The sequence below is a fragment of the Schistocerca serialis genome, chromosome 2, assembly GCF_023864345.2.
Source record: "Schistocerca serialis cubense isolate TAMUIC-IGC-003099 chromosome 2, iqSchSeri2.2, whole genome shotgun sequence".
NCBI lineage: Eukaryota > Metazoa > Arthropoda > Insecta > Orthoptera > Acrididae > Schistocerca > Schistocerca serialis.
This window is the reverse complement of record NC_064639.1, coordinates 550,297,719-550,323,962: the sequence shown is the minus strand read 5'-3', so window position 1 is coordinate 550,323,962 and position 26,244 is coordinate 550,297,719. Positions and strand designations below refer to the sequence as shown.

At 42.8% G+C, this 26,244-nt stretch overlaps 1 protein-coding gene across 50 annotated transcripts; it reads left to right on the top strand.

Moving 5' to 3' along the window:
- Positions 1-1,475: 1,475 nt before the first annotated feature.
- On the top strand, positions 1,476-26,002 carry LOC126457538 (serine-rich adhesin for platelets-like). 50 transcript variants are annotated; one of them, XM_050093941.1, is made up of 8 exons: positions 1,476-1,561; positions 8,338-9,830; positions 10,263-10,334; positions 10,551-10,766; positions 10,839-11,208; positions 17,018-17,200; positions 20,419-20,652; positions 25,788-26,002. In XM_050093941.1, the coding sequence occupies exons 1-8, from the start codon at positions 1,514-1,516 to the stop codon at positions 25,863-25,865; spliced, it is 2,694 nt and encodes an 897-aa protein (XP_049949898.1). In that variant the 5' UTR covers positions 1,476-1,513; the 3' UTR covers positions 25,866-26,002. The 50 variants fall into 50 exon arrangements, with proteins under 50 accessions (XP_049949898.1, XP_049949899.1, XP_049949882.1 ...); XM_050093942.1 differs by lacking the exon at positions 10,263-10,334 and adding an exon at positions 9,975-10,046; XM_050093925.1 differs by adding an exon at positions 9,975-10,046 and having other exon boundaries at positions 10,263-10,766.
- The last annotated feature ends 242 nt before the right edge of the window (positions 26,003-26,244 follow it).

The following is a 26,244-nucleotide window of genomic DNA, read 5'->3' as shown; positions in this document are numbered from 1 at the left end:
TTTTCTTTATACAGGTTATCAATGGTTGCAGGACTGTACGCGTTGTTTACAGCAATGCATTTCTAATTTGCTAACTCTTTTTCTATTGAGGATTGGCTGAGAGGTATCTCATAATGCGGGGCACCGTCGATTTGAAAAAACTTAATTTGTGTTGATGAGGGTGACAGCAGGAAGCGTGGATTGCACAATGGCTAGTTGTCGGTTTTCGACAGATGACAGACTGAATAGTTCCCCCAACACGCTGAAGTCGCAAGTCTGAATAGTTAAGCGTCCAGTTATGGTCCATCGCTTCGTGTGTGGACATCATCTTTCGTGTAAGGCATTAAATTCCTAAACTAAAAACGTAATATCAGAAATGGGCCCGCTGAAGACAATAATAATGTCATCTACATACCGACAATAAAAAGAGAAACAGCTGAGAAAAACCAGTGTTCTGTCTAAAATATTTAGATACCAAATGATTAACAAAAATATCCGCGAGACACGATCCTAAACAATTGCCCGTGGCCAGACCATTAGTATGTTTGTAATAAAAAATAGTATTCCATAAATTAATGGATATCAAGCAAAGTTACACAGTAATGCTATGGAAAGGATAGTTATTTAACCTGAAAGAATTATTTTCAACAACTAATAACAATTTATACAAGCAAATAACTTGTTCCATGCATACTCTTCAAGTTTCTTGGAACATATGAAACTATACTGCCATTACTTAATTCAGTTATAAAAATTAAGTGAAGTGCTAGGCAGTTCTATGTTATAAGTCTTGTTGGACTCTGTAATTAGTCAAATATTATAATTACTAAATCGATATTTATTAGGCGAGTGATATGTCACGAATTGTATGGGTGAAATTTGGTATTTGGCTACTAAGAGTTACTTTGTGCGTCTTATAGCTTGGAGTTTTCAGTACTTTTGTGACATTCTTCCTTAACGATTATAAACTTTTTATTTGTATTGTTTTGATTTGCATGTTTTCTATTTCCGCTGTTGGTGCAAACTAACACTGATCACACATATTAAGCGACATTTCTGGCAGATCTAAAGCAAACTGCTTCTTAATCGGACCACGGAGTGTCGCTGTCGTGTCAATAACACTAGTTTTCGAAGCAACGGAGCCTATGATGTTCGTCTTACTTAAGATTGCCTGTTTAGAAGAAAAATATAATTACAATTAAACTACGCACATTCAGGATTACTCAATGAAGTAAACAGAGTCGTTCTGCCCTGGAGCTTGGCGTAGGTACGTCGACATCGTCATCCACGAAAGATGTCTGTAAGCCCCTCGCAACGATTCTTACCCAAAGCACCGCATGTATTTTCTGACCCTGGTCGAACTGTTGAAACGACACTGTCAACAAGACTTTCGTAAGAACGGCAAAATATTGAGCTGTTTGCGATGCGTGGGCGCGCAGCACCTGTGATGACGGGGTGCAGGTGTGAGCACAGACCGTGCACCGCTATAAAAATACTGTGGTGCCCTCGGCAAGGCACTCGAGGGCTCAGCAACATGGCTCCCAAGCTGGTGATCCTCCTCGCTCTGTCGTTCGTGGTGCAGGTAAGGGAAGCCGTCCTCGTCTCCCTTCCTTGGTGATCTCAGGTCTTGTACACAAGACCCACAAAGGAATCGTTAACTGCTTATGTAATTAAATATGTGATGGTAGTATATATAGGTGTATTGCTAGGCGTATGAGTGGCAGCCTACGAATCCCATTGTCTGCAGTTCGATGCCTGTTCAATGCTAGGACTTTTGCCTGTCACTTTTCTTTCCCCTCTGGTAATTTTATAATGAGAAAAATACCGAGCTGCATCGTGGTTAGTAGTCTAAGTTCGGCTGTTGGTCCCCACAGTAACTGGCTGGTAAACCCATTTCAAAGGTCGGAGCAAGCCAACAACAGTACACCTCAAATATGACCGCACATAGGAAAGCAGTATGAGGTGAATCCAACTTTTGGTTTACTGACAGCTTGACATGTACACTGATGTTGCAGACTAATGTTGAAACCGTTTGTATGTATATTATTGGAATGAGTGTCTATCTGGAATCTAATGAATAATGCACAACAATTAGGGTGTGCGTACAGTTCCTAAGTCGATATTATCATTCACAATTCCCGAAACAGGTATTCTGATTACTCGTGTTCTTAGATGGCTGATAATTCTACGTTTTCCAATAAAGTATAGTTATTGAATAATTATAGGAAAATATAGAAAGTTATAAAGAAAACTTCAGTTGTTGTACTGAGAGAGAGTTTCCTTAGAGTTGAGGAAATGCAAATTAAGCTACATCAACAAGAGGTAATTCCGATACTTTTGAACCTATCATTAGTGAATTCGTCCTTCTTTGACCATAATTCCCGCAGTTGCTTTGAAGGTATATCATCAACCATGATTAGTGATATATAACCTAAGAATGTCACGTTTATTAATGGTTGCGTTGCGAAACGATATAAACACATAGGTTTCAAAAAAAATGTTCAAATGTATGTGAAATCTTATGGGACTTAACTGCTAAGGTCATCAGTCCCTAAGCTTACACACTACTTAACCTAAATTGTCCTAAGGACAAACACACACACCCATGCCCGAGGGAGGACTCGAACCTCCGCCGGCACCAGCCGCGCAGTCCATGACTGCAGCGCCCTAGACCGCTCGGCTAATCCCGCGCGGCACATGGGTTTCCCACTCGCTCAGGAGTGAACAGTCCTGTGTTTGTTATCCCGATAACATAAGAAACCAGAGCTCCGCGTTCTGGCAGAGATGGTCCAAACCGAACCGGCCGACCGACCGGCGTATCATCCTCTGCCAATGGCATCTGACGCTGTACGGAGAGGAACGGAGTCAGCACACCGCTCTCCGGTCCGTTGTCGGCTGTTGTAAACAATCTGAAAGACGGAAACAAAATTACCATATCAAATTTTTTTCAAAGAAGTGTTGGATTTCCTGCTACTACCGTGCGGATCAGTATTAAGTTAATATTACTTGTCCTAATTTAATTTAATTTTTTATGAAGTGTATTAATGGAATTCCTGTCAGTAGTGAAGCAAAGGAACATTTTGGAGTGCTCACACCATACAAAGATAAGGCCTCCGCAGCCTTCTGCCCAGCATTTTGACTTGTTTTTCTGAGTATGGCAATCAAGCTAAGAAAAAATGTAGCCCCACTTCCACTGATGTAAAGTTTGCTTTGAGTCCCGAGGTGTCATACATGATAGTAAAAAGTTTAAAGCTTATAAATTAGTGGCAACATTAATTTATAATTAACTATTAACAGAGGATTGTCTGCATAGCTTTATTATTATTAAAGCACTTGCAGACACTTGTTATTAGGAAAAGAATATGTCTTTACCTTTGTTTCTCCGAGACATGCCATGAAGTTTGTAATCAATGCTGACACCTCGTTGTGCGCGGCAGAAGGATGAACAAGTGAGCTGTGCAAGTGTGATGTGTACAGTACGTGATACAACAGGCCAGACAAGGTTGATCTCCGTACACGCATGAGAAAAAAAATAAAACCTGGAGTTATCATATAAGATACCCCGGGACTCAAGAGGATATAGTAGATATTAACTTTATTATTATGTTTCACATTAGTACACCCCGTTTACATGATATTAGTGTACGTGTCTGTTGCAAGTGTACTGCTAATTGGAAATATATCACATATCTCGTAAAAGCACTACGAGAAACTTCAAAATAAGACCCATTTTTATAACAGTTCTTAAGAACAGCAGTCCCATATATGGCCACAACGCTACTGATCACGTGCTAAGCACAAGCGGATCATGTACTCCATAACGTCGTGATCCCAAGCTTTGAGAATGGAAATATGTTCAGCCATTTCTGTTAGAATGCTTGATTCATGCGGTTCCGTATTTAATAAAAAATGGTAAGCATACGGCTGAAACTCTAAAACTAGAGCTAAAATCCAACATTAACGTTGTTTAGCTTTTTCCATTTCCGTAACACTTTGGGTAAAACTCTTATCAGGCCTATGACAGCGTTCTCTTGAAGAAAAGTTTTGGGATGTCTTCTAGTAGCCATATTCAAATGATGTGCTGTGAGGCATTCTATATAGGCTCTGGGTCATGCTCCTTTTCTCCCAAGATATCGTTAGGCGGAGAGATGCGCGAATGTCGTGGCGGTGACGGAGAACGTAGTTACAGGAACATCGGACGACGAATCTCAGTGGCTGTAGTTACCGGCCGCTGTCTGTGTCGTGGAAGTATTCTCGCATAATTTGCGGTAGAGCATCTGGTACGGGACGTAGCTGCAGACGCTCAACAGACCTTTGTCTGTTCAGAGATGTCACTAAACCCGCCCAAAGATGTAAACAACCATGCATGAGCAGCGACTATTAGACGGAGAGGGTTTCAGTCATTCCACCAGGAAGGAGGTTGTCTGTAGTGTCTGTAGTTCAATCATGCCTAGACGGTCAATACCGCGGTTCGATCGCGTCCGCATTGTTACTTCGTGCCAGGAAGGGCTCTCAACAAGGAAAGTGTCCAGGCGTCTCGGTGTGAATCAAAGCGATGTTGTTCCGACATGGAGGAGATACAGAGAGACAGGAACTGTCAGTGAAATGCCTCTCTCAGGCCGCCCAATGGCTACTACTGCAGTGGATGACCGCTACCTACGGATTTTGGCTCGGAGGAACCCTGACAGCAACGCCACCGTGTTGAATAACGCTTTTCGTGCAGCCACAGGGCGTCATGTTACCACTCAAAATGTGCACAATAGGCTGCATGATGCGCAACTTCGCTCCCGACGTCCATGGCGAGGTCCATCTTTGCAACCATAATACCACGCAGCGCTGTGCAGATGGGCACAACAACACGCCGAATGGACCGCCCAAAATTGGCACAACGTTCTCTTCACCGATGAGTGTTGCATAAGCCTTCAACTAGACAATCGTCGGAGATGTGTTTGGAGGTCAGGCTGAACGCCTCAGACACACTGTCCAGCGAGTGGGGCATGGTTCGGGGTGTCGTTATGTGGGGCCGACGTACGCCACTGATAGTCAAGGATGGCGCCGTAACGTCTGTACGATACTTGAATGCCATCCTCCGACCGATAGTGCAACCATATCGGCAGCATACTGGCGAGGCATTAGTCTTCATGGACGACAACTTGCGCCCCCATCGTGCGCATCTTGTGAATGACTTCCTTCAGGATCTTCGACATCGCTCGACTAGAATGGCCAGCGTGTTCTCCAGACATAAACCCTATCTAACATGCCTGGGATAGATTGAGAAGGGCTGTTTATGGACGACGTGACCCACCAACCGCTCTGAGGGGTATACGCCGAATCGCCGTTGAGGAGTGGGACAATCTGGACCAACAGTGCCTTGATGAACTTCTGGAGAGTATGGCACGACGAATACAGATATGCATCAATGCAAGAGGACGTGCTACTGGGTATTGGAGGTACCAGTGTGTACGGAAATCTGGACCACAATGTCTGAAGGTGTCGCTGTTGGGTGGTACAACATATAATGTGTGATTTTCATGAGCAATAAAAATGGCGGGAATGATATTTATGTTGATTTACATGCCAGTTTTCTGGATAGGTTCTGGAACTCTCGGAATCGATGTGATGTCAAACTGTTTTTGATGTGTGCATTTGGTTCAACTGATGAAAGATACTGAATGCATGTGTAGTATTTAAATGTTCAATTTGTTTTATTTTTAATTATGGTTCTTTGAACGTAAGAATATTTGTTGTTGAATATTTGTTTCGACAAGGCGATAAATACACAAGTTCAGCGTAGGAGGCATTGCTGGAAAATTCCCGAAGTCAGCTACATCATCGCAATGCAAGTCTCCGACTCACTGAGAAATTTTGAGAGACAGGCTCGGTGTTGGATACCGAATGGACTGGAAGACCACCTAAAATAAAAGGACAGAAGGTACTGAATATTTCTGACTCTGTGACTCTATCCAGGCTAGCAAACTTGTTGCACATGTTTGCACAACGAAAACATGTCGGGCTTGTAACCGCGCATAAATCGGTTAGGCAAACACTGAAAATGTTTCCTTATAAAGTGGCAGCAGTACATGAATTGACAGATGCGGATCGTGAAAAGAGAATCCGTTAGTCCATGCCGTTTACATATTTTGTTTTGAGGAATTCATATGTCACCTTCTACACAGACGAGGCCTAGTTCGTTCTAGGCGACACACAAAACGCCGTTGCATGATAAAACTGAATTTTGGACAGCAATTTGGAGACAGTGCATTATTGGAATGATATTTTTTGAAGAAACCGTGAACAGTGAGAGTTATTGTTTAACGATACACGATATCATTGGCAAGCTAAAGAAAGACGAAATCAGTTACTATTCATGGTTTCGAATATGGCGCTACTGAGCACACAGCCAAAACATTATGCGTTTTTGTGGGCACGTGTCGTCTTGAAACACCTATGGCCCCCTCGCTCGTCGGACCTTACTCCATCAGACACTTTTCTTTGTGGGAGCAGCAGACTCTGTAGTGTATCGCAATCGCCTACGGCGCTTTGTGGCTTGAAAACTGAAATAATTGTGAAGTGAGAAGCGTATCACAATGAGATGCACAGAAAGCGTTTTCAATCAAATGAACCTGGTTGAGACTTGAATAGCCGCCTTTGGACGTGATTTCCAACATATGTTGTAACTGCAGAACAACTTTCTTATCACCCTGCGGTTTTAATTGCAATAATAGGTGATCTACATGTTCATTAATACCGAGGAAAACTATAGTTTATTTGACTGTATGGTCGTATACTTACGAGACTAATATTACATAAGTTCGATAGTGTGGGAATGTGCTACTAGGCATCCTGTTAGATGTGTCCCCATGTCGAGCTACGTTCACCCGCAGATGAAATTTGTATCTGACGTCTGAGTTATTTACTTAGTGATAGCCAATCTTCCAAATCATTGTGCTAATTTTACAGTTGTCATAAACTTCTTAACAAGCGGTAAATAATTTTGTGCGTTTAATGTTTTAGTTTTCCTAAGGATGAACAATAATTAAATAACTGTACCAGAGAGTAAAAATAGAAGGCTTTCATCAGAAAAAGTTTTTTAAATGTGATAGATGATTGATTTGTTGATCTTCATAGCTCCAAATTTGAAGTTTCTCGGAAACTTTCACTTGCAAGCCGCTGCGCAATGTCTGCGCAACGTATTTTATTAAAGCAGGGACATGACAGTACGATTAAGTGCAATGCAACTCCTAAAACATTGCGATGACTCTACCTTCTTTTCCTATATCATGAAAACCAGCGACGTCAAATCAGTGGCATTTGCCACAAACAAGTAAAACGTACTACTTTTTTCTTTTTTTCTTCAAAGCTGTAAGCCGAATGGATCCAGGTATCCAATGTAAACTGTAAAGATACTTATGAGGGGCGAACCTTACGCCGTTCCCTACTCACGTTACTTTTGCAGTCTTTATTGGCGAAAAAATTCCTGTTCTGCGTATCTGAATGCTCACTTGTTAAATACTCCTATTCAGTGGCTGTAACAACGCGTTTTGCGCATCCACGCAGAAGGGGACAGTACAGATAAAAGAGTACTCTCTGCAGAATACTGTGCCATCGCAGGTTCACCATAAACTTAATTAGTAAACACTGTCATCATCGCATTTAATTTTCTATTTTTTTTTTTTTTTTTTTTTTTTTTTTTGAGATGACCGTTTTCGATCTTCTAATAGATCATCATCACATCTTCAATCCTTGGTGACCGTATGAATCGCTGGCGTAGAGCAGGTCCATCCGTGTTGACAAAGAGCAGTGTTCTCCACCACACCAGCGTGGGTGGACCTTCTCCACGCCAGCGATTCCTACTGTCTTCAAGGCATGAAGATCTGATTATGATCTCTTAGAAGATCAAAACCGGTCATCTAAAAGAAAAAGAAACACTTAAATGTGATCTCGAATGTGTTTATAAATAAGCTATAATACCAATACATCGCTGTTTTCCTAGAACAACGTTCCGAAAAACGTTCACCATAAGTGTTTCAAGCAGAGAAGCGCAAGGACAGTGGACGGAATAGACTGTCACACGAAAACCCAAAAGCATGCTCCTCCAACTGCAACAATCCACAGCACAAGCCTGATCACCGGTATGATTTATCAACCTTCCGGAGAGGATAGACGCAGCAAGCGTCTTTAAAAAACAACTACCTACGAGAGCCTAAAATTTTCTGGACATTGTGTATTGGAAATTATGAAATTTAGCTCAATAAATAATCAAATAGCTTATAAACAAACAATATTTTGTCAGAGAAATTTGCCTAACACTGTTATTTCTTGTATGCTAATAAAATGTTTTTTGTTTTGTTTTAACAGAACGCATACGCGTCACCCCTATTGTTTAACTCGATAGGGAAGATTATAGAAGATGTGGCGGAGGGTATTCACGACGCTATGGAAGACGTTGCTAATGGCATAGACAACATTGTGCATGGAGGCACCACCACCAGCTCGACTTCTGCACCCACCACAAGTACTACCGTCACAGAGGTCACCAGCACCACTGTCTCTGATGCCACTACCCCCTCTGCAGCCACCACAAGTTCAACTGCAGACGTCACAAGCTCTGCGACAACCTCTGCTGCAACTACTGCAAGTTCTTCTGCCTCAGAGGTCACCACCTCTGCGACTGCGTCTGATGCAACTACTGCCACTGAAACTTCAGCTGGTACTACTGCCACAGTTGTAACAAGCTCTGTGACTGCATCTGATGCAACTACTGCTACTGAAACTTCAGCTGGTACTACTGCCACAGATGTAACAAGCTCTGTGACTGCGTCTGATGCAACTACTGCTACTGAAACTTCAGCTGGTACTACTGCCACAGATGTAACAAGCTCTGTGACTGCATCTGATGCAACTACTGCTACTGAAACTTCAGCTGGTACTACTGCCACAGATGTAACAAGCTCTGTGACTGCGTCTGATGCAACTACTGCTACTGAAACTTCAGCTGGTACTACTGCCACAGATGTAACAAGCTCTGTAACTGCGTCTGATGCAACTACTGCTACTGAAACTTCAGCTGGTACTACTGCCACAGATGTAACAAGCTCTGTGACTGCATCTGATGCAACTACTGCTACTGAAACTTCAGCTGGTACTACTGCCACAGATGTAACAAGCTCTGTGACTGCGTCTGATGCAACTACTGCTACTGAAACTTCAGCTGGTACTACTGCCACAGATGTAACAAGCTCTGTGACTGCATCTGATGCAACTACTGCTACTGAAACTTCAGCTGGTACTACTGCCACAGATGTAACAAGCTCTGTAACTGCGTCTGATGCAACTACTGCTACTGAAACTTCAGCTGGTACTACTGCCACAGATGTAACAAGCTCTGTAACTGCGTCTGATGCAACTACTGCTACTGAAACTTCAGCTGGTACTACTGCCACAGATGTAACAAGCTCTGTGACTGCGTCTGATGCAACTACTGCTACTGAAACTTCAGCTGGTACTACTGTCACAGATGTAACAAGCTCTGTGACTGCGTCTGAAACTTCTTCAAGTGCTACTGTGTCAGATGTTACGACTTCTGTAACTGTCTCCGATGGTACGACCACCGTTGGACTTTCTAAAACTACTGCGCCAGCTGTCTCCAGCACTGCTACCACTGCTACTGCCACTGCCACTGCTTCTGAAGCTGCTACCTCTGCTGAGACCTCATCAAGCACAGTCTCAGATGTCACCACCTCGGATGCTGTCTCGGAAGCCAGTACCTCTGCTGACACCTCATCAAGTACTGTAGTCTCTGACGTCACCAGCTCGGCTACCGCCTCTGAAGCCACTAGCTCTGCTGACACCTCATCAAGTACTGAAGTCTCTGACGTCACCAGTTCGGCTACTGCCTCTGAAGCTACTACCTCTGTCGACACCTCATCAAGCACCATCGTTTCAGACGACACCAGCTCAGTTACTGCCTCTGAAGCTACTAGCTCTGATGACACCTCATCAAGTACTGTAGTCTCCGATGACACCAGCTCGGCTACTGCCTCTGAAGCTACTACCTCTGCCGACACCTCATCAAGTACCATCGTTTCAGATGACACCAGCTCGGTTACTGCCTCTGAAGCCACTAGCTCTGCTGACACCTCATCAAGTACTGAAGTCTCTGACGTCACCAGTTCGGCTACTGCCTCTGAAGCTACTACCTCTGTCGACACCTCATCAAGCACCATCGTTTCAGACGACACCAGCTCAGTTACTGCCTCTGAAGCTACTAGCTCTGATGACACCTCATCAAGTACTGTAGTCTCCGATGACACCAGCTCGGCTACTGCCTCTGAAGCTACTACCTCTGCCGACACCTCATCAAGTACCATCGTTTCAGATGACACCAGCTCGGTTACTGCCTCTGAAGCCACTACCTCTGCTGACACCTCATCAAGTACTGAAGTCTCTGACGTCACCAGTTCGGCTACTGCCTCTGAAGCTACTACCTCTGTCGACACCTCATCAAGCACCATCGTTTCAGACGACACCAGCTCAGTTACTGCCTCTGAAGCTACTAGCTCTGATGACACCTCATCAAGTACTGTAGTCTCCGATGACACCAGCTCGGCTACTGCCTCTGAAGCTACTACCTCTGCCGACACCTCATCAAGTACCATCGTTTCAGATGACACCAGCTCGGTTACTGCCTCTGAAGCCACTAGCTCTGCTGACACCTCATCAAGTACTGAAGTCTCTGACGTCACCAGTTCGGCTACTGCCTCTGAAGCTACTACCTCTGTCGACACCTCATCAAGCACCATCGTTTCAGACGACACCAGCTCAGTTACTGCCTCTGAAGCTACTAGCTCTGATGACACCTCATCAAGTACTGTAGTCTCCGATGACACCAGCTCGGCTACTGCCTCTGAAGCTACTACCTCTGCCGACACCTCATCAAGTACCATCGTTTCAGATGACACCAGCTCGGTTACTGCCTCTGAAGCCACTACCTCTGCTGACACCTCATCAAGTACTGAAGTCTCTGACGTCACCAGTTCGGCTACTGCCTCTGAAGCTGCTACCTCTGCTGACAGCTCATCGAGTACTGTAGTCTCAGATGTCAGCAGCTCAGATACTGCCTCTGAAGCCACTACCTCTGCTGACACCTCAAGCACTACAGTCTCAGATGTCACTACCTCTGCAACTACCGCCGCGGCTGCAAGCACTACCAGCAGCGATTCATCTGATGTAAGTATCCCTATTATAAATGTTCCTATCTATCTGTATTTAGGCTATCTAGTTTGATATGTATTCTCCCAACGTCTTTTGGTTTACTGCTTACATAATTCTACAACATTAAGCATCATTCCACCAGTAATGAAATATTGATCTCTTAGGTTTTTATTGCTTGGCACATTTCGTGACTTGCATATAATAAACCACCTGCAGACACACTAAAGTACTAATCTTAACTACATTTAAATACCTGATATAAACACCATTGTCTGGAACTCACAAAATAACGGTGACCTTCAAAAAGAAAAACGGTAGGACATCATTCTTATTCAAACGAAATGTTTTTTTATGCACGTCCCATATCCACTTCTCGAAAATGTTAAAAATTGTAATATTCCGATTTCGGTGCTAACAATTTCTTATCGCTAGCTGTCGCACCATAGCATAGGCTCAGCCTGCAGACATAGAATGATGTGATCTGAAGGAGTAGACGAAGAGGTTACAGGAGAAAACGGGCTTGGGACAAAGAATGAGAGAGGACAAAGACTAATTGAGTTCTGCAGTAAGTTTCAGCTGATAATAGCGAATGCTCTGTTCGAGTATCGCGGAGAGGTATACTTGGAAAAGAACGGCGAATACGGGAAAATTTCAGTTAGATTACATCATGGTCAGACAGAGATTCCGAAATCATACACTGGATTGTAAGGCTTACCAGGAGCCGATATAGACTCAGATTACAATTTACAAGTGGTGAAGAGTAGGCTGAAATTTAAGACATTAGTGAGGATGAACCAGTACGGAAAGAAGTGGAATGTGGACGTACTAAGGAATGAAGATATACGTTTGAACTCTCTAAGGCTATAGATACAGCAATAAGGAGTAGCTCAGTAGGCAGTACAGTTGAGGAGGATTGGATATCTCTAAAAAGGGTAATCACAGAAGTTGATAGGAAATACACAGGTACAAAGCAGGTAACTGCGAAGAAGCCACGGCTAAAAGAAGAAATACTTCAGATGATCGGTGAAAGGAGGAAATACAAAAATGTTCAGGGATATTCAGGAACACAAAAATACAAGTCGCTGAGAAATGAAATAAATAAGAAGTGCAGGGAAGGTACGACGAAACGACTGCATGAAAAACATGTAGAAATCCATAAAGAAATGATTGTCGGAAGGACTGACTCAGCATACAGGAGAGTCAAAACAGTCTTCGGCGACATTGAAAACAAGGGTGGTAACATTAAGAGCGAAACGGGACTTTCACTGTAAATGCAGAGGAGAGAACGGATAGGTGGAAAGAGTTCATTGAAGGCCTCTATGAGGGGAAAGATTTGTCTGATGTAATAGAAGAAGAAGCAGGAGTCGATTTGGAAGAGATAGGGAAGCAGTATCAGATTCACAATTTAAGAGAGGTTTGGAGGACTTAACATCAAGTAACGTAAAACGGATAGCTAACATTCCAGCACAATTTATAAAATCATTGGGGGAAATAACAACAAGAAGGCTATTCACGTCGGTGTTTAGAATGTATGAGTCTGTCTACATGCCATCTGTCTTTCGGAAAAACATCATCCACACTATTCCGGAGACTGCAAACAGCTGATAAGTGCGAGAAATATCGCACAATCGGCTTAACAGCTCATGCATCCAAGGTGCTGACAAGAACAATACGGTATATAGAAGAATGGAAAAGAAAATTGGGGATGTGCTAGATAAGGTCAGTTTGGCTTTAGAAATGCTAAATGACAAGAAAGGCAAATCTGACCTTTCGGTTGATAATCGAAGCAAGACTAAAGAAAAATCAAGACACATTAATAGGATTTGTCGACCTGTAAAAGCGTTCGACAATGCAAAATGGAGCAAGATGTTCGAAATTCTGAGAAAATTAGGGTAAAGCTTTTTGGAGAGACGGGTAATATACAATATGTACGAGAGCAAGCGGTAATAGTAGGAGTGGACGGTCAAGAAAAAAGTGCTCAGTTTAAAAAGGCTGTAAGACAGATATGTACACTTTCTCTCCTACTGTACAATCTGTACATCAAAGAAGCAGTGATGGAAATAAAAGAAAGGTCCAGGAGTAAAATTAAAATTCAAGGTGAAAGGATATCAATGATAAGCTGATGAGATTGCTATCCTGAGTGAAAGTGAAGAATATTTACATGATCTGCTGAGTGCAATGAACACCCTGATGAGTACAGAATATGGATAGAGAGTAAATAGAAGAAGGACGAAAGCAATGAAAGTAGCGGAAATGTGAACAGCGAGAAACTTAACATTAGGTTTGATGGTCACAAAGTAGATGAAGTTAAGGAGTTCTGCTACCTACGCAGCAAAATAACCAATGACAGACGGAGTACGGAGGACGGCAACAGACTAGCACTGGCAAAAAGGGCATTCCTGATCAAGAGAAGTCTACTAGTATCAAACATAGGCCTTAATTTGAGGAACAAATTTCTAGGAACATACGTCTGGACTACAGAATTGTATAGTAGTGAAACATGCACTGTGTAAAACTGGAACGGGAGAGATTCGAAGCATTTGAGATGTGGTGCTACAAACGAATGTTGAAAATTAGGAGGACTGATAAGGTAAGGTATGAGGAGGTTCTGCGCAGATCGGAGAGGAAAGGAATATATGGAAAACTCTGAGAAGGATAAGGGAAAGGATGATAGGACATTTGTTAAGACATCAGGGGATGTCTTCCATGCTACTAGAGAGAGCTTTAGAGGACAAAAACCGAAGAGGAAGACAAAGATTGGAATACATCCAGCAAATGATTGAGGACGCAGGTTGCAAGTGCTACTCTGAGATGAGGAGGCTGGCATTGGAGAGGAATTCGTGGCGGGTGGAATAAAGCCAATCATAAGACTAATGACCAAAATGGAAAAGAAGAAAAGAAGTTACTAATTCATCCGACTATTGACAAAACTTCTCCCTGATTCTGCTTTCCTAATCATAGCAGGCACCGAAAATTTATGGTGTGAATTGCATCAAATAAGCTCAGTTTCGTCTTAATGCCTACAGAGTAGTATTTATGCCCCAGCATGTGTGCGTTTGGGTGAGAAACTGTTCTTTACAGTCGTCTAGGAGATGGACAAAAATTTAGAAACACTAGAAACCAAACACATTACCATGCCTAATAGTGTAAGAAATCTTTTGGCATTCAGAACAGTTTCCAGTCGTCTCTAAATTTGTAAATACCGGTTCTGTAGGGTATTCATGGGAACGTCTCACCGCTCTTCCTGCAAGACAGTGGCAAGTTCACATAATGGTGACTGAGATGAATCGCGATCACGCACCCATTTCTCCTAAGCAGACCACAAAGGCCCAGTAATATTGAGTCTGGTAACAGTGGTGGGCAGGGGAGATGCGAAAATTAATCGTCATGCGCACAAAACCAGTCCTGAATGACGAGAGCTGTGTGAATAGGGTCCCTGTCGTCTCTGAAAAGCTCTTTAGTATGAGGTGGACCTAATCAACTAAAATGGTACATAATCCTTGGTAGTTACGTGAGTTTGTGGATGGAACGCCATGATATGGCTGTCCAAATTATCACCACCGCCATGTTTCACTCCTTCGTTAACGGGTGGTTTTGGAATTACGGCTCACCCTGAAATCTCCTGCTTATGGAGCTCCATTCGCAATTTTTTTTTTTTTTTTTTTGTGGTGCTGACAGGGTTCGCGGGTTCTGCAAAGGCTTTTGCAGTTGTAGTCCTGTTATTTTTCGTCACAATCGTCTTCAATAGCCGTCTGTCACGATCACTCACCACACACTTTCATCCGCGTTGTGACTTAGCAAGTGATGCATTTCCACTTTTCCTGTATGCCTTTTGAAATGCCAAACACTTTGGTTTCCTTGGTTACGGGAGCAGTCGCCACATGAACAGCAACAATGTGCCCACGTTCGAATTCACTTAGCTGCGACATGATGCATTCACAACTACACTAACACTGTTACGATCACGACCGATACTTGCAACGTATTGGCGAGATTCCACAAGAGCCTCTCGTGGCCAAATAAAACAGCGCAACCTGAAGGCTTGGCAAGCATCTGCATTTACGTACAAGCATGTATTTCTCGCGGTGTTCACATATTTTTGTACAGCTCCTGCAGCTGTGTAGTGATCAATATATTTCAACTCTGTAGTACTTCCCACCTCATAAGAACAAAGCATTGCGTTTCTACAGTGTGTAGCAGAGAAGTGCTTCTTTGTAATTCCAACTATCGTGACTGCGTCATGATTCACATCGCAGCGTCGATGTTTCTCGGAGCCTTATGAGACTTGTATGAAATGTATCGCTAATCATGCATGATTATAATCCCCAATCTTTGAGGAGCAACAGAAATTCTAAATCTGGAAAGATACGCTCGAGTCATTTCATGTGAAACCACTGCGTATACCAAATGTTGTACTCAAGATTCTTTACCCTGATGCCCGTAAAGATAAACCAGAAGAATATGTGAGGCACGCACCTGCACAAGTCAGTGATGAAGTTTCTGTTACGCACTTAGCCCACAATGTTTGGAGTTTGAATATGCTAATTCTACATGATTTCGTTGAAAATTCACAGAGGTTTCAATAAATTTCAAGTTCCTGTTCATGACTGATGCAGTACTGTCCCCCTCTTCATCCATCTTTGATAACTGCAAGCAAATTTTGCGCAGGAGCCAGCAGAGGACTTGTGGTATCAAACAGATCCCAAATACTGCTAACGTTTCTTGTAGATATGACCGAAGTGAATTACCTCAAGAAACGACTCTTTGCCCAAATCAGTCTAGTCAGGCAGGCATTTTGGTTTCTTGCCCGTGTTGGTAGAGAGACAGTTACCGTTGACACTAATGTGATCCTTCATTAATTTATCCCTTTTCTTGCTCTTCTAGACAGCTGGACACCGACTACCAAGGCAATGAATATGTATCAGTTATACTCTTTGTTGAAATGGATTTCAGACTGTATGTACTGTTGATTCTATATGCCACACTCACACAACGCATAATAACCCTTTATTCCACTTCACGGTACCACTAGTTCACAATATCTTCGATATCTGTTACCTCCTACCATACCGAAATAACTCAGTTGCACTACAAACAGTGTCATATATCGAGATACAACGCTTCCTAACATAACAAAAGATATTATTAAGACTGACAAGGCCGTGAATTCTTGCAGAGAGATAAATTCAGCTGTTATATCAAAGGAGAACAGGGCTTTCAGTACAACCACATTAGCTCCAACAATATGAAAGATAGAGTAATGTGGACTGAACGAGTGCCAACCATTTCGATAAGGAGCTTCGACCGAAACTGCACGACACCTCTCCAATGTACGCTTTCTCTATACTACTTCTCCTGGAACTACCACCTCGTCTTACTGTTAACGATATATCAAAAGGTTTCTCCGGTAAAAACGTCTTTAACTCTGTTCCTTTTCAGTATCCGTTTTTTATGAATATCTCAAAAGTCGGAGGCACGGTACATCAGTTACATAACCACGGAAAAAAGACGCTTGAAACCGTACGGTTTACTTATACATGGGTGCCTCTGGACAGGCAGAGAAAACTGATAAAAACGTAATAGATGTTTGGCGGCTCCAAAACAATATCAGATCATTTTGACCATGCACAACAAGCAGAAATCAAACGATAATAATAGTTTCATTCAAGGTGAATGCTGTTGCTTTTGGACTCAGTAATGTGATAGAAACTAGAACAGAATTTGTCTTTTCAATGCAGAGTGAACACAAGGGATCAAGTAAAGTTCCCTTCTCAGCGTGTTACAAAAAAATGAATCTCTAGAGAGTTTTGTTGTTATTTTTCAGGATTCTTCGTCGGGACTTGGCGGCTTCTTTGATGCTATAAAGAACGCTTTCGAGAAAGCTAAGAATGTCACAGAGAACATAATCCAGGACATCGTTGACACTGTAGGAGGTATAACTGAGGAGATCGTCGAGAAAGTACAGGACTTTGTAAATACCACTCAGTCCCAGCTGAAAGACATCCAGGTGAGTTGGCCGTTTTCTTTTTTCTTCTTCAGTTTCGAGATGTAAAGAAAAATTATAACAAGAGAATCAATGTTCACTGAAACCTGGATTCCTGATCTCAAACGCATTCTACATCCATTTAATGATAGCTCGATATGACGATACCGAAATTTGTTTACATCATATTTCTGTCACATATTTCGCCACAACTTATGACTACCACTTACCCCTAACCTGCTTTTAGACTACCTGGAACACTACTCAGACTGTACCCCTATCTAGAAGCATACGAAATTCACACACTCGCAAACTTGCCTGCTCACAATCTTCCTAGGCTTTCTGGAAAAACTTAAGAATGTTACATCCTACAAGCCACTGCCAAATTCATGAAATACAGCACCTCTCTACTAGTTCTGAACTGCCTGGTTACCCCCAGAGAACACCACAGACGACCAGTGACTGTGTCCAGTCGAATGAGTATATAGGACAGGACGTAAGAAGCAATGCATGGAAGCAGTTATAAAGATTTTGACAAGGTCTGATTTTCAGTATGGTGGGGCAAGTGTGAGAGTGCGACGAGCAATTCTGAAATCCTGAGACTGCTATCCTCAAGACTTTGCATTACGCTTTGTACTGTACACGCCCTACTCAAGTGTGCCTAAGTTGTGATTTTCTGAGGGGGGAGGGGGCAGGGAGGCGGGAAAGGCAACTGCCTGTATAAAAATGTAGTTAAAATATTTTTTGGATCAATTTTTTATAACTAGGAACCACCATGTGCCATGAGTGGCCATCGTGTGTGTAACGATTCTGGCAGTGTACTTAATTCTACGACATCTGTAACCTGCAGACCACTGTGAAGTTCATGGTGGAGGGCACTTCCCATTTGCTTAAAACTGTCGCAGTTTTGTGTCGTTAGACGAATCGACTCCTCACGATCTCTGTGAGTTCTGTACGCAGGGGGTTGTAATGCAATTAAAGATGGCTCTTGAAATCTAACAAGTAGGCTTTCTTGGGGTAGTCGGTGTGTATCTAAAAGCTTCTGCCAGTCCAGGTTCCTCAACGTCATCGAGACGCTCTCGTATTGGCCAAACGAGCCTGTGACCATTCTCACAGCCCTTCTTTGTATACGTAGAATACCATCTGTTTAATCCTATATGGTATAGGTCCCACACACTTGAACAATATTCTAATATGGTCCGCATGAGTTTGTAAGTAATCTCCTTGACTAGTGCCATTTTATCATTAAACCTATGCCTCCCACCTGATTTGCGTCTGATTGAGCCTATCCCTACAAATGAATGAAAAACGACTCCAGTTTCTGTTGAGAATGTGTCCGCTACTGATTTCGATATCTGAATTAGGTGAATTTCAACAGAATCTGAAAAATCACGCTGTGGAGAATCAATGTCCAGATGAGAAAAGTACAAGTCAGGTGTATTTAAAATGTTACGTTCCTAGTGATGTATTTGAAATATGCATTACTTGTACTTTCATAATTTGTAAGTTGCTTATCTACAGCATAATTTTTCAGATCTACTTAAAATTGTCCAGTATAAACGCCGAAACCGCTAACTGACTCAATAAAGTTCTCAGCACCAACTGCGTGGTTTTTCATTAATTAAACAGTTGCGGAATCAGCACATGAAGAAATTAGGTAACATTAGTTCTGGTCCATTTTCGCCGTCTGATGTAGCACTCGGCTATGAATATTCTGAATGAAAGCAGTCTCGATTGCACAACTGCTTTTGTTATCGTAAGGCGTCATCAGATTATGAAAACTGTAGTAGGATAAGCTGCATATGTCAGCTGCTAAGGAACTTATGGATACAACATCAAGCTGTCAAATGTCTTCAGACACGTGAAGGACCTTACGTGTACTAACGTAGTCTCACCCTGGTGTACACAGTCCTGAACCACGCATGCAGCATGTGGATGTAAAGCCTGCTTTAGTACAAGTAAGGTCCTTCACTTATCCTACTACATTTTTACGTATATGATGCTGCCTTAAAAGGCCGAAACGCGAAATTGTTAGTAATAGAAACAATTTCGCAGCCGAGACTGTTTTCCTTCAAAATGGAGAGTCTTTTAATTCTACAAATTGCTACATCCAGGTGTTTCTATGAGTTGAGTGATTCCAGCTGCGACTCACTGATTTTTTAGTCATATGATGTCTTTTTTCCGTTTTGCACACACAATTTGACATTTTTGAAAATTTAAAGCAAGCTGGCAGCCTTTATACCACTTCGAAATCTTACCAATATCTAAATGAATATTTGTGCAGCTTTCTTCTGACAGTCGAAAGTCTGAGGTTATTGTTAATATTGCCTGCGAGATCTTTATACAATATGAACAAGAAAGATTCCCACACATTTTACGGAAACTTCCTGGAGGATTAAAACTGTGTGCTCTACCAAGACTCGAACTTGGGGCCTTTGCCTTTCGCGGGCAAGTACTCTACCAACTGAGTTACCCAAGCACGACTCACGCCCCGTCCTCACAGCTTTAATTCCGCCAGTACTTTTCATTATAGAAACATTCCTAAAGTTAATTCTACATCTATCGATGACTCTCCATCCAAGATAACATTCCTGGACCCTCGATACTGTCATAAATTTCTTATAATCGGACTTTCCTTCACAAACGTTGGTGTGGTACTGAATCAAATGCTTTTCGGAAATCAAGGAGTACTGCAGCTACTTGACTGACTTGATCAATGTCTTTCAAAATGTCATGAGAGAAAAGACGGGGGTTGGCTTTCACTTGAACTATGTTTTTGGAATCCATTGTGGTTGTCCTGAAGGATGTCATTGCATTTCGTTTGAGGTCAGAATATGTTGTAACATTCTAACACAGATGGATTTCAAAGATATTGGATTACTGTGTTTATAAAGAGATGTGACCAGTGCTTTCTTGCAACCTTTTGGCACAGTATTTTGTTGGAGGGATCTACTTCATAAATGAGCTGGACAGGGGAATGGAGCTTTGTTCAGTTTTAGGATTTCAGCTGTTAATCGACGCTAATGACACTATCTACAGCATTCATTTTATTCAGTGGCGTCAGAATTCAATTTGTGCAATATTCCTGGATGTTCCGATGTGAGGCAAAGTTTGAAGATGCTGTTAACTATTTCCTCTAACACTTTGTGCCGTCTCGTTCTACTCTATCGATTCTAAGAGCTCTGCAAACACCTGAGTGAATCGGCAGGCGCTAATCTTCTCTTTCCGGTTACTCTTTCCAGTCAGCTATCGAAAATTCGATCGCCAGCGTGTCTTCAGAGCTGGCGAGCCTCGCGTCTGCGGCCGTGTCGGCCCTGGAGACGGCGGTGGCGGACCTGGCGACGCTGACGCTGAACAACATCGAGCAGGCCGAGGAGGACATGGAGGCTGCCATCAACGCCACGCAGAAGCTCGCGGCCGCCGCCAGCGGCTTCGCTTCTAGCGCCGTCACCAACGTCGTCGATTCCATCGAGGGGGTAAGCAGTCTGCCGACAATTCTCAACCTGAAATACTCTACCGACCATCAAAATTGCAGCACTGAGAAGGGCAGCAAATAAGAGAATCTTACGTAAGCGGTGTCCGTTCTTTCAAACATGCCCGAAAGAACAGACATCGCATACATAATCCAAGCGAGGACGGCCAATGATCACTTCATTTCCCCAACCTCGAACTATTACGGTAATTGGCGAAATGTCGCGAGCAACGAAGTCGAAGGGCAATAGGCACTACATACACACATCAAAGAAAACAGTTTTGCATCACCCTGGTTGCCAGAGCTCCTGAAGATAGCCGTTGACTGTCGATATTGTATCACAGACACAGTCCCTTTGACTGTTCAGAGATGTCACTGCCTGCCGAGTGGTTCTACGCGCTTCAGTCGGGAACCACGCTGCTACTACGGTCGCAGGTTCGAATCCTGCCTCGGGCATGGATGTGTGTGATGTCCTTTGGTTATTTAGGTTTAAGTATCTCCAAGTCTAGGGGACTGATGACCTCAGATGTTAAGTCCCATAGTGCTTAGAGCCAGAGATGTCACTAAACCCGCCCACAGATATAAACAACCATGTATGAGCTGCGATTTTTAGACGGAGGGGGTCCGACAGCCGACCAGTTCCGGTCATCCCACGAGAAAGGAGGTATACGGCTCGTGTTGTTTGTAGTTCAGCCATGCATAGACGGTCAATACCGCGGTTCGATCGCGTTCGCTTTGTTACTTCGTGCCAGGGAGGGCTCTCAACAAGGAAATTTCCCAGGCGTCTGGGAGTGAACCAAAGCGATGTTGTTCGGAGTTGCAGGAGATACAGAGAGACAGGAACTGTCAATTACATGCCTCGCTCGGGCCGCCCAAGGGCTACTACCGCAGTGGATGACCACTACCTACGGATTATGGCTCGGAGGAACCCTGACAGCAACTCCACCATGTTGAATAATGCTTTTCGTGCAGCTACAGGACGTCGTGTTACCACTCAAACTGTGCTCAATAGGCTACATGATGCTCAACTTCACTCCCGATGTCCATGGCGAGGTCCATCTTTGCAACCACGACACCATGCAGCGTGGTACAGATGGACCCAACAACATACCGAATGGACCGCTCAGGATTGGCATAACGTTCTCTTCGCCTATGAGTGTCGCATATGCTTTCAGCCAGACAATCGTCGGAGACGTGTTTGGAGATAACCTGGTCACGCTGAACGCCTTACACACACTGTCCAGCAAGTGCAGCTAGGTGGAGGTTTCCTGCTGATTTGGGGTGGCATTATGTGTGGCCGACGTACGCCGCTGATGGTCATGGAAGGCGCTGTAACGGCTTTAAGGTATTTGAATGCCATCCTCCGACCGACAGTGCAACCTTATCGGCAGCATATTGGCGCGGCATTCGTCTTCATCGACGACAATTCGCGCCCCCACGTGCGCATCTTGTGAATGACTTCCTTCAAGATAACGACATCGCTCGACTACAGTGTCCAGCATGTTCTCCAGGCATTAACCCTATCGGACATGCCTGGGATAGATTGAGAAGGGCTATTTATGGACGTCGTGACCCACCAACCACTGTGAGTGATATATGCCGAACAATCTAGACCAACAATCTAGACCAACAGTGCCTTGATTAACTTGTATATAGTACGCAACGACGAATACAGGCAAGTGTCAATCCAAGAGATTGTGCTACTGGTACCGGTGTGTGCTGCAATCTGGACCACCGCCTCTGAAGGTCTCGCTGTATGACGGTACATCATGCAATGTGTGGTTTTCATGAGCAATAAAAAGGCCGGAAATTATGCTTATCTTGATCTCCGTTCCAATTTCCTGTACAAGTTCCGAAAGTCTCGGCACCGAGGTGATGCAAAACTGCTTTGATGTGTGTGGTAGTGCGAGGATAAGTTTTAGATCTGCCGGCAAGGGTGCTAGAGCAGTCCGTGTAGTTGCTCTGACCTCTTTGTCCAGATGACGCAATGGTCAGCTAATCTACCTAGTATCCAGGAGACCTGGATTCGATTCCCTCTCTGATACAAATTTTCTTCCCACTGACGTAAATCAGTGCCCACTGGTAGCTAATGTCAGTAATTACTTTATGTCTTAACGAAATCTTACTTATTCTACGTACGCAGTGCAATAGAAAGAATACAGATGATTTGTGGTTTGCAGCATGCGACATTTAGTACACTGAAGTGCCACCTCTGGCAGAAAATAATGGCCCCAACGCGGCTACTCATCGATTCGAAATGAGCTTTGACAGATACGAGCATAAAAAGCAGGGTTCCACGACCGCTGTTTCCATCCTTCGTGATTTTTGTTTAATGAGCATTAGCCGCAATCCAAGGTATATTTCCTTGTCCAATGATTCGCCTTCCATTTCTGGAAACAACAACAGCGGTTATAATAACTCAGATAGCAGTTACAGTCACAAACACGCTCAGAAAATCCATTTTTCCGATACCATAGTTTTACCAAAGTGCAGTCATTACTATGCTGTGATCAACGAGTTTAAATTTCATAGAGTGGCTAACACACAAGTAACAGCTATATTGATGGTGATCAGAACACTGAAAGGAGTCAGTCTATAGTCCCGCTGTGCTGAAAGTGCACTGCTTCATTTGGTGAATCGTTTAATTTTTTCCTTGCAAATTGTTTAACGATACATAAATTAAACACGCCTAAAGTGTGTTCAGCATTCAGCTGCACTAATCGAAGTGACAGGAGCTAACATAGAGATGGGAAGGAAATATGAAACGTGACAAACTGTTTCGAACTACAACGAGCTACATCTCTCAAATCATTTTGAAGCAAATATATGAACGGCACAAATGATCAGAGGTGCCTTTTGTTCAAAGCACTCCCAACAGTCTTTAATTCTCCACAACGTTCTTTAAAAAAACGATGAAATCGTACACCCAGGGTCCAGATAGCTAACTTTCGAAAATTTTGTCAATAATACTCTTACTGAGTCATCAGTAGCACAAAATAAGTCTGTAATTTAATAATTATACTGCTTTAACATATTATCATACCAACAGAAACACCGTTTCATTTAGCTAATCACAACGCATTTCCAAGGTTATCGATTGGTACATGCTTATTTTGCACATATTTGCTTTCAGTTTTCGTGCAACAACAAGTTACCATGGGTGGACGAAAATGTTTTGAATAGTCTTGGAGTTTTATCTACATCGAAAAGTTTATCCATATTTCGACTAAGCCGCGCGAGCTAGCCGCATGGTCAAAGCGCTTTGCCACGGTTCGCGCGGCTCCCCCCGTCGTCGGTTCGAGTCCTCCCTCGGGCATGGGTGTATGTGTTGTCGTTAGCGTTCAGTTTAAGTAGTGTGTAAGCCTAGGAACAGATGAGCTCAGCAGTTTTGTCCCTTAGGTACTTACCACATGTTTACAAAGTAAAACTTTCCTTGTTCCTGCCAGTGTGGACAGAAATAAGAGCATTTTACTGTTATTTGAGTAAAAAGTAAAGCTATCTTGAGCTGTTTTAACGTTAGTCAAAGTCAGTTTCAAGGTGGAGGGGGTGACACAGCAGACAACGCCCTTGGCTACAGATAAAATAACGGGTGTATGTCTACTAAATGAAATTTAAACTCATTGGCTGCGATGTATAGATAAGCTATATAAATTCAAAAGTAAAAAATCAGTTTAACAAAAAAAAAAAAAAGAATTGAAATTAGACGATTTCTGGGCGATAGTTCTAGATAAAGCGAACATCATTAAATATTTTGCTCTACAAGTTTCCAAACACACGTCGGCCCGACTATGCGATCTTGGGCAGCAGACTGATAACGTGAGGGATCGACATTTACTTGGATTTGTATGAATCTGAAGGAGAAACCCATTGCGTAACCATTTGTATAATGTATGTGTCGTTATTCCTACCAATTCACGTTTGTTGCATGCTACCTTCACAGTGTTGCAATATGTGGGTATCACAGTACCGACGGAATCCTAGTATAGTAGAACCAAACTTTCGGCATACTTCTGGAGACTATTTGGACCATATAGAAACATGTGAAACAGCTTGAAGTACGAATAGTACGGAAAACCATTCTGTTTTGCTTTTTTTCCCTGAAATGGGCAACACAGTATAGTGGATCGTATAAATTTCTATTAATTCCGTAATCACAGTTTTCAACTTCTTAAAGACGGTAACTTCTTTTCAACTAAATGAATAGTGACCAGAGAATCTTAAAATACGACCAATACGTCTTAGCAACTACATTAATTACAGAGATATAGACATTACTTTTTTTAAATTGAGTTTCGATATTTTTATCTACAGAATATCAAATCTAGAAGAGATAAATTCAGTGATGTAATTCTTTTGTATGTTTGACAAGACGTTATTGAGTGAAACTAAGTTGAACGTACATGTTTGTGTAATTGCTGAAGCCGTTTAAACGACACGCCGTCTGAAAGATTACTCTGTTCTGCATGGAAACCATCGCCATCGAGGCAAGAAATAATGCTAACCCCACCCCTACGTCATCGACAAGAGGGTTACTTGATTAGTTCTGTGCTGCCATTATCAGGAATCGACTGAACTGCAGTTAAATTTTTGCAAGGTGTGACGCTCTGGAGCTTTCGCGTGTGAACTCTAAAACGTGAGTCTCTGTGCCATGTGACGGAGTGTCATTCAGACGGCCATAACAACAGCACAGTTATCACCACATTCGATGTACTTTTTATTCCATAAATTCTTACCAGGCCTACAACGGGGTTATATCATGGAATTTCTTATCTCATACAAATCTACTAATATGCTGTATAAAAACGTAGTTCCAATAGAATAAAAAATGCCGAAGCCGGTATGTGGCTGACTAATGCATTAGTGTAAACGCGTTGGCGTTTTTTTTTTTTTTTCAGGAACCCCTGGCCGCTATTCTTGTAGATGAGAAGAGATCATAAATATTTTTAACTAGTAAAAAGTTAAATAAAGCCCTACATCAACAATTACGTCTTATACACGTTGGTACAGCTGTATGTTTGAAATGCAAACTCGACTCCCCTTATCTACCACGTCATTTGTTTAGAGCCTTTACTGGAATTTACAGCCGCTGTGTGAACAGATTAGCATGTGAACCTGACTGGAACCGTTCTCTCTGTGCAGGCTCTGAACAACACGGAGTCGCTGTTCGACAGTCTGAAGACGAAGCTGAAAAGCAACAGCAGCAGCAGCAGCTCTTGAGCGGAGCAGCCAGCAGCACGAGCGGCAGGCAGTCTTGCGGCGTCCGACTTGTCACGTCTCCGAAAGTGCCAGTTTCTCCACTACAAGAACTTGTTGTTGAGTATGCCGCAGTGAAATAAAGTGCCGTTCCAATAGCACGATCGTTCTTTTTTCTTCCCCTGCTGAACATCTGTATGAATTTCAGTGGCTCGCAGCTACCAACCTTTCCATTCCATCAATAAATGTAATTTCGTAGTAAAGTGAAACAGTTTGTCAGATATTAATATTAATATAGAAAAGTTTTGGTACACGTTGCCATTAAAATTCTTAAAGCTTATTTCCTCGAAAGAGCTCAATATGGGTACGATGGCACCACCATATTGCGCAAAACTGAGACTAT